Source organism: Erythrolamprus reginae, chromosome 2 (assembly GCF_031021105.1).
Source record: "Erythrolamprus reginae isolate rEryReg1 chromosome 2, rEryReg1.hap1, whole genome shotgun sequence".
NCBI classification, from domain to species: Eukaryota; Metazoa; Chordata; class Lepidosauria; order Squamata; family Dipsadidae; genus Erythrolamprus; species Erythrolamprus reginae.
In genome coordinates, this window is record NC_091951.1 from 83,945,783 (window position 1) to 83,958,755 (window position 12,973).

Sequence of the window (12,973 nt, forward strand, 5' to 3'; positions counted from 1 at the left end):
TACTTCCGGTTTGTCTGATGGGGCGTTTTTCACACTCTGGGGTTTCAGGAAGCTTCCCTGAAGCCTCCAGAGGGCGAAACGGCTTTTCCCAAGGCCGAAAATCAGCTGGAGCTGACGTAGGGCAACACCTTGCCTGTCCTCCGATATGACTCCTTGCGCCATAGGTTTGCCATCACTGCCCTAGAATATGAATCCATTGGTTCTGCAGCATGCAATATTCAGTTATGTATCTGTGGAGAGACTACATTCCAAATAAGTAGCACCCCCATGTCATCTTTTAATTAACCAGTTTTGGGTTTTTCAAAGGGTGAATCTCAATAGGAAATAGCCTTCCAGACATTATTGAACTACATTTCCCAGAATCCTTCACAATTGGCCATATTTATTCAACTGTTTTTTAGTTCAGGAATATTGGTAGGGGGCTGATTCTTGGACTAGATGTTACAAAGGTCAGGATAACTCTGTATAACTCTGATATCTGAGTAGTAGAATGGATAATTCCATATTTAACTCTTCTTCAGTCACTTTGTAATTGACTTATTCAATGTTTTTCATCATTAAGGTCTCAACTGGAAAGCCAGAGATAAGTCTAGCAAAGAATAAGGTGTTCACAAAGAATGTCTATAGGAAAGAATAAATTACAAAGGAAGGGCATGGTATATTCCTTTCCTCCCAGCATCTGTGCCTTGTCAGTTCCTCCTATGTTACTCCAGTTTTCAGAACACAAAGCTGTTCTCACAAAAGATTGTGCAAATATAAGCAGGAATAGGTGAAGCAAGGGTACTTATTGTATATCTAATATCCATTTTTTTTTTTACTCTGTACACCTTAGGTATACCCAAATTAGGCTATTTTTCATCAGTCATCTTTTATTTTAAATTATTATTTGAGATTCTTGGGTGCCTACTAGAAGTGCTGTTCACAGATTTGGAGCCTTATTTGTGAAGTTATGCATGAAGGATCAGATGGGACAGTTATTGCATTGCAGTTTCTGTGCATGAAGTTGCCTTTCTTGGTCTTGGAATTGATAACATGTTGGGAATTCATAACTATCTTGGCAACTATGGATTTGATCCAGGTGTCACAACCTACATCAGGGAAATCATATGTTAGTTTTGGGGTTTTGCCTTAGACAGTGCAATATCCCTGCCACAAGGCGGAAGGACTATTTGACTGGTTTGACCCAGTTATATTACTGGAAGGAGCGGTCTTGTTGCAAGATTTGACTGATTATTGTTTGGAATGACAAGGCAGTGGCATTTTGGATCAGGTTGCCCCAATCTGGACAGTATGCAAATCCTGGAGGATTACCAGATTTTTAGATGAATTCTAGGAGATGACATATCACATGATATTTAGGATTTTAAATTGAGATTGAGATGGCATTCATTACAGTTATTTATGACCTTTTAAAGGGTCAGGATGGGGTGGTGCATCCAGCCTAGTCTTGCTGATTCATGATATCATAGAAACATAGAAGATTGACGGCAGAAAAAGACCTCATGGTCCATCTAGTCTGCCCTGTATTTTATCTTAGGATGGATATATGTTTATTCCAGGCATGTTGAAATTCAGCAACCATGTCTGCTGGAAGTTTGTTCCAAGCATCTACCACTCTTTCAGTAAAATAATATTGCCCCATGTTGCTTCTGATCTTTCCACCAACTAACCTCAGATTGTGTCCCCTTGTTCTTGTGTTCACTTTTCTATTAAAAACACTTCCCTACTGAACTTTATTTAATCCTTTAACATATTTAAATGTTTCAACCTCCAGACTATATTGTGGGGCCTCCATGTGTGATTCTATACCAGTGATGGCTAACCATTTTCGTATCGCTTGACGAAAGTATATGTGTGCTGGCACCCATAATGCAATGCGTGGGCGCTCTACCCTGTTTATGTGCACGTGGCCTGCCATGTTAAACGGTTAAATAAGGTCCAGGAGGGAAGCGTTTTTAATAGGAAAGTGAATACAAGAACAAGGGGACACAATCTGAAGTTAGTTGGGGGAAAGATCAAAAGCAACGTGAGAAAATATTATTTTACTGAAAGAGTAGTAGATCCTTGGAACAAACTTCCAGCGGACGTGGTTGGTAAATCCACAGTAACTGAATTTAAACATGCCTGGGATAAACATATATCCATTGTAAGATAAAATACAGAAAATTGTATAAGGGCAGACTAGATGGACCATGAGGTCTTTTTCTGCCGTCAGTCTTCAATGTTTCTATGTTTCTATGGTCCCCCTGTGCATGTATGTGTGATCCCCCTCCCCATTATGGGCCTAGAAGGTGTCCCTGCAGCCTCCGGGAAACAAAAATGGGTTGTGGGGGATGCCTCCCTGCAGGCTCCTGGGACCAAAAATAGGCTACGTGTGTGTGTGCGCGCACCATATCTCCCTGTACTTCCCCCACCCCAGCACATGCATACACAACTCCTCCGCCCAGGGCATGTACGTTCACCTCCCTCTTATATCCCGCCTGCTGCACCTGCACGGCAGATATCTGAAAATATCTGAAAATGTCTGAAAATCAGCTGGCTGGCAGAGGGTGCGGGAGGTACACACATTTATTTTATTTTATTTATTTATAATAAATAATATGTTTCCTTGTTTTTTTTTAAAAGGATGGATTTATGCAACTTTAACACCTGTTGATTGCCTGGCCTTCGCAGGACATTTTCTACATAGTTTAAGTGTTGAGATGCAGATGAGGTAAGACAATTGCAGATAATTAACTATATTCCTTTTTTAAAAGAAGCTGAAAATTGGTTACAGCTTTAGGCACATGCCTGAACATGTACAGTGGTACCTCGGTACTCGAACGCTTCCTTTCTCGTACATTTCGGATAACGAACAAAATTTTCGGCAAAAATTTGCTTCGGTATCTGAACAAAAATTCAGATACCGAACAGCCAGAGAAAATTTTGTTCATTTTACGAAATGTAATCCCGGCAGCTTCAGGGCGCTGAGGAGCTCTCTGAGAGCTCCAAGCTGCAGGAAAGGTGGGGGTTGCTGCAATCTTGGCAGCTTCTGAGGGCTCCTTTCCTCATTGCTTCCTTTTATTACCTGTAAGCAGCTTCAAAAACTTTCTCCTTCCCTGTGGAATTTAATGGCTGCAACACGCGGCGATTTCCCTTCCAGTAGCAAGAGCGCCGGGAACGTCACGTGATGAAGGGAAGCCGACGGAGCCATCTCAGCAATTGCTGCCGCTCCAGAAGCTTCCCTTCATTACGTGACTTCCCGGCGCTCTTGCTACTGGAAGGGAAATCGCCGCGTGTTGCAGCCATTAAATTCCACAGGGAAGGAGAAAGTTTTTGAAGCTGCTTACAGGTAATAAAAGGAAGCAATGAGGAAAGGAGCCCTCAGAAGCTGCCAAGATTGCAGCAGCCCCCACCCTTCCTGCAGCTTGGAGCTCTTAGAGAGCTCCTCAGCCCCCTGAAGCTGCCGGGATGGCAGCTTCTGGGGGCTCCTTTCCTCATTGCTTCCAGCAGCCCCCACCTTTCCTGCAGCTTGGAGTAGCGAATTTATTTATCCCATTGGAAATAAAGAAAATAGATTTAATTGGTTCCCAGCGAGTTAACAGGGGCTGGGAACCAATTAAATCCAATTTCCATTATTTCCTATGGGATAAATAAATTCGGTATTCGACCAAATCGGTTCTCAACCACAGTTCTAGAACGGATTATGGTCGAGTACCGAGGTACACTGTATATTGAAATAGATTCCCAACTTGTTCTTCCAAACTTGTAACACTTGTAACAATTTTCTAAAGCACCGTTGAAAGCTTGTAGCATTTTCCCGTATTTTTATCTCATGTGTTGAACCAGGTTTATTAGAACATTTTTTAAAAAAGAAACAACACTATTGCAACAACACTATTGCAATATTGTTCAATTACTGTAACTGCAGTCATATAATATTATGAAACTGATACGTTCCACTGTTCTAACCTCTGAATATTTTCTTGTATTTGTTCACAATTAACATTCAAGTCTTCTGAAAAATTTTGAGTAAATTTTGTGTTAGGCTTCAGGAGAACAAACTTTTGGTTATGTTACATTTAACTAAACGAGTATGATACATTAAGCCAGATTTAATTTTGAGGAATCATGTATAAGATTGTAGTGCCTCCTGTGTTATAAATCCAACACTGTACGTGTCGTACAATTTTGATGTACATTTGTTTGGAGTCTGTTATTCCTTTGGTGATTATTACTGAGTTATATAAATGCTATCTGTTCATTTAAAATCAGCAAAGATCACGTAAAACATTCTTTGTTTTGAATTTGTGTATTTCTGTAGCAACTGACAATTCTAGATAAGTGCCTTGAAATTAAAGCCATACCTGATGCATTCTGGGCAATGATGGTAGAATTTTTTTTTTTTTTTGGATGTGGAGGGAAGACTTTTTGTGATCTTTGCAATTGAAGCTTTTTTTGCTGTGTTTCCTAGAGCATATGAAGTTGAAAGACGATTAAAAATTGTCAGTTTAACCCAGTTTCCCAACTATGAAACAGCATGTTGGTATACAGGAAGGTATTTCTTGGAATCATTTAAAGGTAAATAAAAATAACTTTTCTGTTCCTGTTCTATACCATTTTGTTTCTTCCCATTAATATTTAAGCTGGCAACCATACCACAAAATCTGCATGCTTTTTTGTGGATTGATAAACTTCACCAATGAAGCACTCAGATTCAATCCTAATCCGCAGTCTGCATTGGCTGCCGATCAATTTCCGGTCACAATTCAAAGTGTTGGTTATGACCTTTAAAGCCCTTCATGGCATCGGACCAGAATATCTCCGAGACCGCCTCCTGCTGCACGAATCCCAGTGACCGATTAGGTCCCACAGAGTGGGCCTTCCCCAGGTCCCGTCAACTAAACAGTGTCGGTTGGCGGGCCCCAGGGGAAGAGCCTTCTCTGTGGCGGCACCGGCCCTCTGGAACCAACTCCCCCCGGAGATTAGAACTGCCCCTACTCTTCCTGCCTTCCGTAAACTCCTTAAAACCCACCTTTGCCATCAGGCATGGGGGAACTGAACATCTCCCCCTGGGCACGTTTAATTTATGCATGGTATGTCTGTGTGTGTGTCTGCTAGCATATGGGGTTTTTAAATATTTAAATATTTTAAATTTGTCTGATTGCTTATGATTTGTTTTTACATGTTGTGAGCCGCCCCGAGTCTTCGGAGAGGGGCGGCATACAAATCTAAGTAATAAATAAATAAATAAATTATATATTTATTTATGTATTCATATCTTGCTTTCCACTAAGATCTCAGTGACATATTTAGAAGTGTTCCAAAATTTTATTTACGTTCAGCAACAATATGAAGTAGGTCAAGATTGGTCCACATCTGTGGATCTTTGTGGTTGAATAGAAATTTCAACCTACCGTATATCCCCTTGCTTAAGACCAACCTTTGAATTGCAGTACTACAATACACTATCTCTAAACTGACCTTAATGTTAATAAGTACCCTTGGTCCTGAAAGTGATTTGAGTATGAGACTGTTTGAAGAAAGGACTAGAATGGTAGCAATGTAGAAGCAAAAATTAACAGGTGAATCCTCAGCATACAGTAATCCCTCGTTACTTTGCGGTTCATCTTTTGCAGATTCGCTACTCCACGGAGTTTCAAAGGGGGCTTAAATCCATTAAATCAATTGAAAATTTTAACCCATTAAAAATTCATAAAATTCTTCTACAGTACTACTCTACTCTGTTAAAGAAACTGGTAGGATATCACATGTAGTTCCATCTGAGAAGCATTATAGAATGACTGTTTAATGCAAAGGGTGGGTTTTAAAAGTCCAAATACTCATTAAATACATAAATAAATATCTTTCCTCTACTTTCACGGAAATTCGTTTTTCATGGGCGGTCTTGGAACGCATCCCCCACGAAAAACGAAGAATTACTGTATTTGCCCAACTGCCTTTTAATACCATCACAGCGTTTTGTGATAGCAAATTCCATAATTTCACCACCCATTGTATCATGAGTGGGAAATAAATGTTGTGAGGTAAGGGGCTCACAGCTTGTGGATCCATCATTGGAATGATGCTCAGCTAATCAGAAATGACAGTATCATTTTTCCTGCACATTTTTAGGGCTTTCTTAAGGGCTATAATGACACTTATCCCCCATTTTTGTCCTTCAATTCCCAATCCCCTTTCACAATTAAAAAATTGTGTTTCCAACAGGCACACTGGGTAAATTTCATCAAGTTTGTTTGAGAGAACTTAGTGATTTGAGGCAAATGCAAGTGATTAGCTTTGTGGAGGTTTCCAATCATGTTCACACCTTTACTTTGGAAAAAATAATGTGTCACCCAAATTAAAGTTTTGTTGTCCTATTTTGCCAGTGAACCCAGTAGCTACAAATGGAGTACTGAGAGGCTGCCCATGTAAATTTCATTTGCCCAATTTTTAGCTAGGGAATTAAAGAGGGGACAACAAGGAATAGGGGATATGGTTATGGTGTCTCCACCATAAATGTTACAAGACATAGAATTGAAGTATTGGCTTCAATTCTATGTCTTCGAATATGAGCATTGCCATTTGGGTCAACACAGCTTTTATCAGGAAGAATATCATCACTAAATCATCGATTCCACATATAGTCAAGTCAGAAATTAGCTCAGCAAAATACAAATGGGAAGCTAAGGAAGTTCAAGTACGGATTCCAAACTAATCTTCAAGGTTTCGGAACTACTGATTTATGATCATAGAAGTTCAATTCACAAGCTTTTCGACTGCAAGTTTTACAAGGATGAAATGCTCCTGGTTTACACGTGCCTGTCAGTTGTCTGAGAGATGGTTGCAAAGGCAGTGCGAGGCTCTACCCACCAGCCCAGATGCTGCCATTTGGGTTCTTTTACCCTCTGCGCATGGCCAGAATGCTTTGTGCAAGCACAGAGGGTAAAAGAACCCAAATGGTAGAGTCTGGGCAGGTGGATGGAGCCTTGTGCTACCTTCGCGGCCGGCTCTCCGACGACTGACAGGCACAAGCAAACCAGGAGCAATTCACCCTGCAGTTTAATCTCTTACATGTATGATTTTAAAAAGCTACATAAATACACAATTGGTCACACTCATTGAATGGAATTCTATTTTTCCCCACTCTGTTAAGGATTGCACAAAGCTGGAAAGCAGCCTCCTTCCCATTTAGTCCAGGGAGCAAAAATTCTAAATGGTGCTTTCAGATCTTGGACTAAAAAACAGGTAGGAATCTTTTTGTTGTATATGATTGCATGGCAATTCAGAAAAAGGGGACGCAAATAACTTTCTTGGTAACAGAATTTTCTTTCTGTAAGAGCAGAGCCATTTTACACCCAGTCTTGTATTGTCATTCAGATGTACTTGTGTCGTATCATTAAAATGAATGTTTACGAAATGCACTTGAAATTCTAAGAGGGGGATGCGGCAGAATGAAGTGCAAGAAAATGGGAGATGACATAAAGGATTTGGGTTGGGAAGGAAACAGATTTTTAAAATGCCACTTTCTTTCCAAAAGTGGCTCTGGACCCTTTCTATATGTAGGATCTTGATGTGAATGCATACATGTCCTTTCATAATTCTAAACTACTGGTTTTTGCCTTGTATGATTGCTCCATAAAGTTAATACTGCACGATTTTAAATAGCATAATCTTTATAAGATTTCTTGATGATTTTTTAACCTTTTGTATTTTGTTTTATTCAACTCAAGGCTTTAATGGACCATGAAGATGAACTCCCAGAACATTTTAAGCCAGCACAACTGATTAAGGACCTTGCCAAAGAAATAAGATTAAGCGAAGTGAGAATCCTTTATTGAATAAAATACCTCATGCATTTTCTCATAAAATACCAAGAAAAGTTATTCTCATGTCTGTAAGATCAGTCAAACTCCTTCTCCTTTAATTACAACAGCTATGGCTTGTAGTTTAATGTGGGACAAAAGTATTCATTTCGGGCCACATATCAATGACGTATATGTTTAAATGTAGCAACTGTATTCCATTACAGTTTGCTTTATCTAATACACATTTACAAGTACTTCTTGACCAGTGGTTCTCAACCTTCCTAATGCCACGGCCCTTTAATACAGTTCCTCGTATTGTGGTGACCCCCAACCATAAAATAATAAAATTATTAGGAAACTCAGGGCTGGTCTCCAACTAACCTCACTGCCAATTTACTTCCTCCTGTGCTGTGGGCACGTGTGCGCTTCATGCACTCATTCATGTGCAGTGCCAATTTGGAAAAAAAAAGAATTGGTGGGAAAAATTAGCATTTTAAATAAGAGGCTGTCTTCATTTCTTATGTTAGTTCTATTGTTTTAATTAAAAAATGGGAAAAACTAACATTTAAAAAAAAACAAATGAATAACAAATGTCTATATTTAAAATGATTACATTTTGCTATTATCAAATATTGATGTTTTCTTAATAAAAACAACATTTTTATAGTGTAAGGTTATTTAGACATGTTTAAGTGAGGCCTGTTCAGATTTATTTATTTATTTATATTAAATTATATGCTGCCCTCTATTTATTGCATGACTCTTTTTCTATAGAGTCTGGTTTAGAAGATTGTTGTATAGAAACTATAGAAAGTTTTTCTATAATCTTGTATATAAACTAAAGAATACATACAAAGAAATGAAGGCAACCTGCCATATTAATGTTCGGAACCAAAGTATACAACATTTTATGTTGATGTATAAGGTAGATTTTTCTGGAAAAACATAACCAAAATTGCATTGCTTTATTGCAGTATTACATGTAACAAAATAAAAGCACTGTGCAAATTATAAAGTGGAATAGTAAGTGGTATAAATTGTTTTTCAATTAATCGTACCATTTGGATTCAATATTCTCAGTCCTATCATGAAATTTAAAAATAAACTATAGGAGAGTAACCATAGAATGGATTATATCCTCAGTTTTCTATAGTTCTCACAAGTGGAGCAAGATGGGATAAAACCATGAAGCAACTTTGGCCTTCTCTCTGAGTACTGCCAATCTTCAGTAGAACCATCTTTAGAAATCTTTGAAAATAATGTAGAAGATTAGCTCTTTGTAGCAACAAAAATGTGAAAGTTGATCTGACAATATGCTCGTGTTTTCTTTTCATGAAGAATGCTTTGAAAGTCAGCAAACCTGAAGTGAGTGTTAATGTGACTGTTGAGGAAATCACTCCTGTGGAGAAAGAAGAAATACCATCACCACCACCACAAACGCCTCCTCCTCCACCACCACCACCATCGCCACCTCCACCACCACCTTCTCCACCACCACCACCGGCTGAAAAAGTCCCTAAGAAAAAGACTCCCAAAGCAATAAAAGCACCGAAACCCACCAAGCTATCTAAACCTCCCAAGCCACCTAAACCTCCCAAGCCACCTAAGCCCCCCAAGCCCCCCAAAACACCAAAAGTAAAGGGGGAAGGGAAGAAAAAAGGCAAAAAAGTTAAAGAACCACCTCCACCAGCCATTCCAAATTTAGACCTTCTGGAAGCCCACACAAAAGAGGCCCTAACAAAGATTGAAACACCAAAGAAGGGAAAGGTGAGCAGAGTTAATATATTTGTATTGTAATAATTTGGGAAAAGAGATCTCTTGGTAGTTGCTCTCCTCTTTAGCTCATGGGAATAGACAAGCTTCCAAATTCTCTATATCCAAGCACAATTTATAAACATAATTTCCAAAATTGATATACCCTGCTCAGTCCATGCCCTTGACTTCCAGCTGCCCTGGTTTGGTATGGATTCCCTTCATTAAATTAGGTATAGCAGTGATGGTGAACCTATGGCGCGGGTGCCACAGGTGGCACGTGGAGCCATATCTGTTGGCATGCAAACCGTTGCCCTAGCTCAGCTTCAATGTGCATGTGTGTGCCAACAAGCTGATTTTTGGCTCTGGGAGGGCATTTTTGGCATCCAGCGAGCCTCTAGGGGGATGGGGGAGGGCATTTTTACCCTTCCCTGGCTCCATGGAAACCTTTGGAGCCTGGGGAGGGCAAACACGAGCCTACTGGGCTCACAAGAAGTTGGGAAACAGGCCATTTCCGTCTGGTGGGCGGGGAAGCTGTTTTCATCCTCCCCAGGCATTGAATTATGGGTGTGGGCACTCACACATGCACGTTAGTGAATGCCCATGCTCTTTAAGCACACGAGGGAAAAAAAGGTTTCCCATCACTGAGATACAGTGACAGTGTTCTGTCTGTGCTTTTTAATTACTTTGCTGGTTTGTTTTATTGTATAAATCAGTGGATGACCACACTATAGTGGGGCTCTAAGATGGAAGGTTGTAGTACCTTTACCAGTGTCACTGGCAATATAAAGAATTTGGACTGATTCTCACAACTTGTGCAATCCATAGAGGTCTCCAGCATGTGGACTAATCAAAAACAGAACTCCATTACTTCATTAAGAGTTTCTAAGACTTAATGAAGTAATGAAGTTTTGTTTTTCAATAGTCCACATGTTGGAGATGGCTATGGATTGCACAAGTTGTGAGAATTGGTTCATAATATGCACGTAGAATATTAAGATTAGCAAATTAACCTGTTTTCCTTATTATCTGCACCTTGTCATGCTTTTAAAATGATTTTTTTTCTTTGATGACCTTTGATGCTTTACTTTTCAGTGTCATATTATTTCTAGACACATCTCAACTCCTATTATTTTGAAAATTTATATTAGCCAATTTGACATATGGGAATCAGTAGGAGAGAGACATGTTTTGTTCATTTGAAATTAGCTGCCAGTCTCTTTATTTCTTTTAACTAGGCTGCCAAGAATGCTTTGAATACCCCTACTAAAGAATCTCCTGAGAAGCAAAATGAAGTGGAAAAGTTTGAGATTCGGGAGCAGAATAAATCGAAAACAGAAGCAAAATGGAAATATAAGGTATAGCCTCTCATATCTTGGGCATCAATAAACATTTTAGTAAGGACTATACTTATGTTTAGTGCTCATTAGGGATACTGATTGGATAAATGTTCTCTGAAATTTCTCCTGACATCTTTTTTTTTCTCCAACAAACTGCTTTTGAAGATTTTTTTTGATTGAACGTTTTCAAATATCTAGCTCTTTTTTTATTTTTTGAGTATTCAGAAATGATAATCACAAAACTAATTGAGAGTGAGGGAAAGATTTCCTGCATATCATTAGCACTTTCAACCTTTTCTTTTCTAAAAAAAATACCCAAAAGTTAATTTGTTTTTTGTTTCTCTATTTGGGTTGTGTGGGGAAGAGTTACAGAAAAAAAAGGATATTTTGCAGTTTCAACTCAATACTAGAAAACCATTTCACTTATTGACAGATTTGTTTTTGTTTGTTTTGTAGTAGGATTGCATTGCCAAAAAATGATTGCATTTCCAATTGAATTTATTCAATTCAACTAAAGTCAACTATTTATTTAATTGTTGACATACAGTATATGCTGCCCATTTGTTAACAAACAATATTTAAAGACAGTTTGCAATTAATGCAGCATATGAAACACAGTATGTAAAAATAATTGATTAAATCATTAATAATAAATAAATTAGCCCCAAGAAATTGTTTGGAGTTCAGAATAATAGAGTATGTATGATAAACACTAAATATTGTCAATATTTGTAAGAAAATTTTTATTTAGCATAGTTCTACTTATGAGAAACTTTTGCTAAGGTGAGGAAAAAGAAGCAATTTTTGCTGAAAGTCTGTCTCCAAATAATTTTAAAATACCAGTATAATAGTGAGGAGGAGATTTAAATATTCTGCAACGAGGCAGGAAAATAAGTGAAAAATGCATCCTGACGCTTCTTTAAACCTATATTGTGCCTTGGATTTTCATTTTGTAGATTGAAATTCTTCTATTCACAAGAGATCTTAGAATTCAGTTTACTGTGCAATTAGTACAATGTACAGTCCCATTCACACTGATTCATTTTTAATTGATCCTATAGATGCACATTCATTTCACAAATAGCATTCAGAGGCACTGAGCTAGTGTGAGATTCCATCCTAGCTCTTGTGCCCTGTCTCATCATAAACTTCACTGAAGCCTGATTCACATTTTCTCATCCGAATCCCCGGAGAGGGGCGGCATACAAATCTAATACATTATTATTATTAATTATTATTATCCATAAGCAAGATGTATTCCCTATGATCCAGTTGCACATGTCTGTGAAATATCATGGCCCATTGGATTTGGTTGCTGGAAATTTAAGATACAGCACATTTTTTAAACCAGTGTATTGGGCCCTTACGTACATAACCAGTGGAATGATAATTGTTTTCTATCACTCCCAATTTCCTTCTGCTTTCCTTAAATTTTGTCACATAAAATTGAACTCAATGTTTTAGTCTGCAGTTAAAATTCCATGGCAGTTTTAAGGCTCCAAGGAACATAATTGTTTTAGGCAGCCAACCATGAGGACCATTTCGGTACCCTTGTTGCTGTGTTACTAAACTATTTAGGGTTTTCCTGAGCAGCCCTACTACCAATTAAGTCAACATATGTATTTTCACTTTGTAACAGATTATATGACTCAGAACAGTTCTTATGGGAGGCAAACTGGGATGTACGCTGTGCTATTTATATGCCATTGATTCTATGCAGCAACAAATAGTCTCGCATCTGAGATAATAACTGTTTCCCTCTAATTTTCAGAACAGTAAACCTGATTCATTACTAAAAATGGAAGAGGAGCACAAACTGGAGAAGACACCATTATCAGGAAATAAAGACAATAAATTTATGTTTTCTTTCTCCAACAAGAAAATACTTGGGTAAGTGAACATTGACTAATAAAAATAGTACCTGCTCTGATTTTTGCAAGCCTTCCAGATTTCATAACTTACTAGATATGACAATCATTAAGTGTTGTACCACATGATTCTTGACAAATCTATATTTTCTTTTATGTACACTGGGAGCATATGCACCAAGACAAATTCCTTGTGTGTCCAATCACACTTGGCCAATAAATAATT

General features: G+C 38.3%; 1 protein-coding gene across 1 annotated transcript in view; it reads left to right on the forward strand.

Annotated features, from left to right (window-relative positions):
• PHF2 (PHD finger protein 2) overlaps positions 1-12,973 on the forward strand; it is a 155,241-nt gene that overhangs the window by 107,193 nt on the left and 35,075 nt on the right. Inside the window, exons 8-14 of the mRNA XM_070738534.1 lie at positions 2,626-2,713; positions 4,454-4,560; positions 7,136-7,227; positions 7,713-7,802; positions 9,126-9,554; positions 10,778-10,897; positions 12,651-12,769. Of these exons, the coding sequence (XP_070594635.1) occupies positions 2,626-2,713; positions 4,454-4,560; positions 7,136-7,227; positions 7,713-7,802; positions 9,126-9,554; positions 10,778-10,897; positions 12,651-12,769 (1,045 nt within the window). The remainder of the gene's footprint in view (positions 1-2,625; positions 2,714-4,453; positions 4,561-7,135; positions 7,228-7,712; positions 7,803-9,125; positions 9,555-10,777; positions 10,898-12,650; positions 12,770-12,973) is intronic.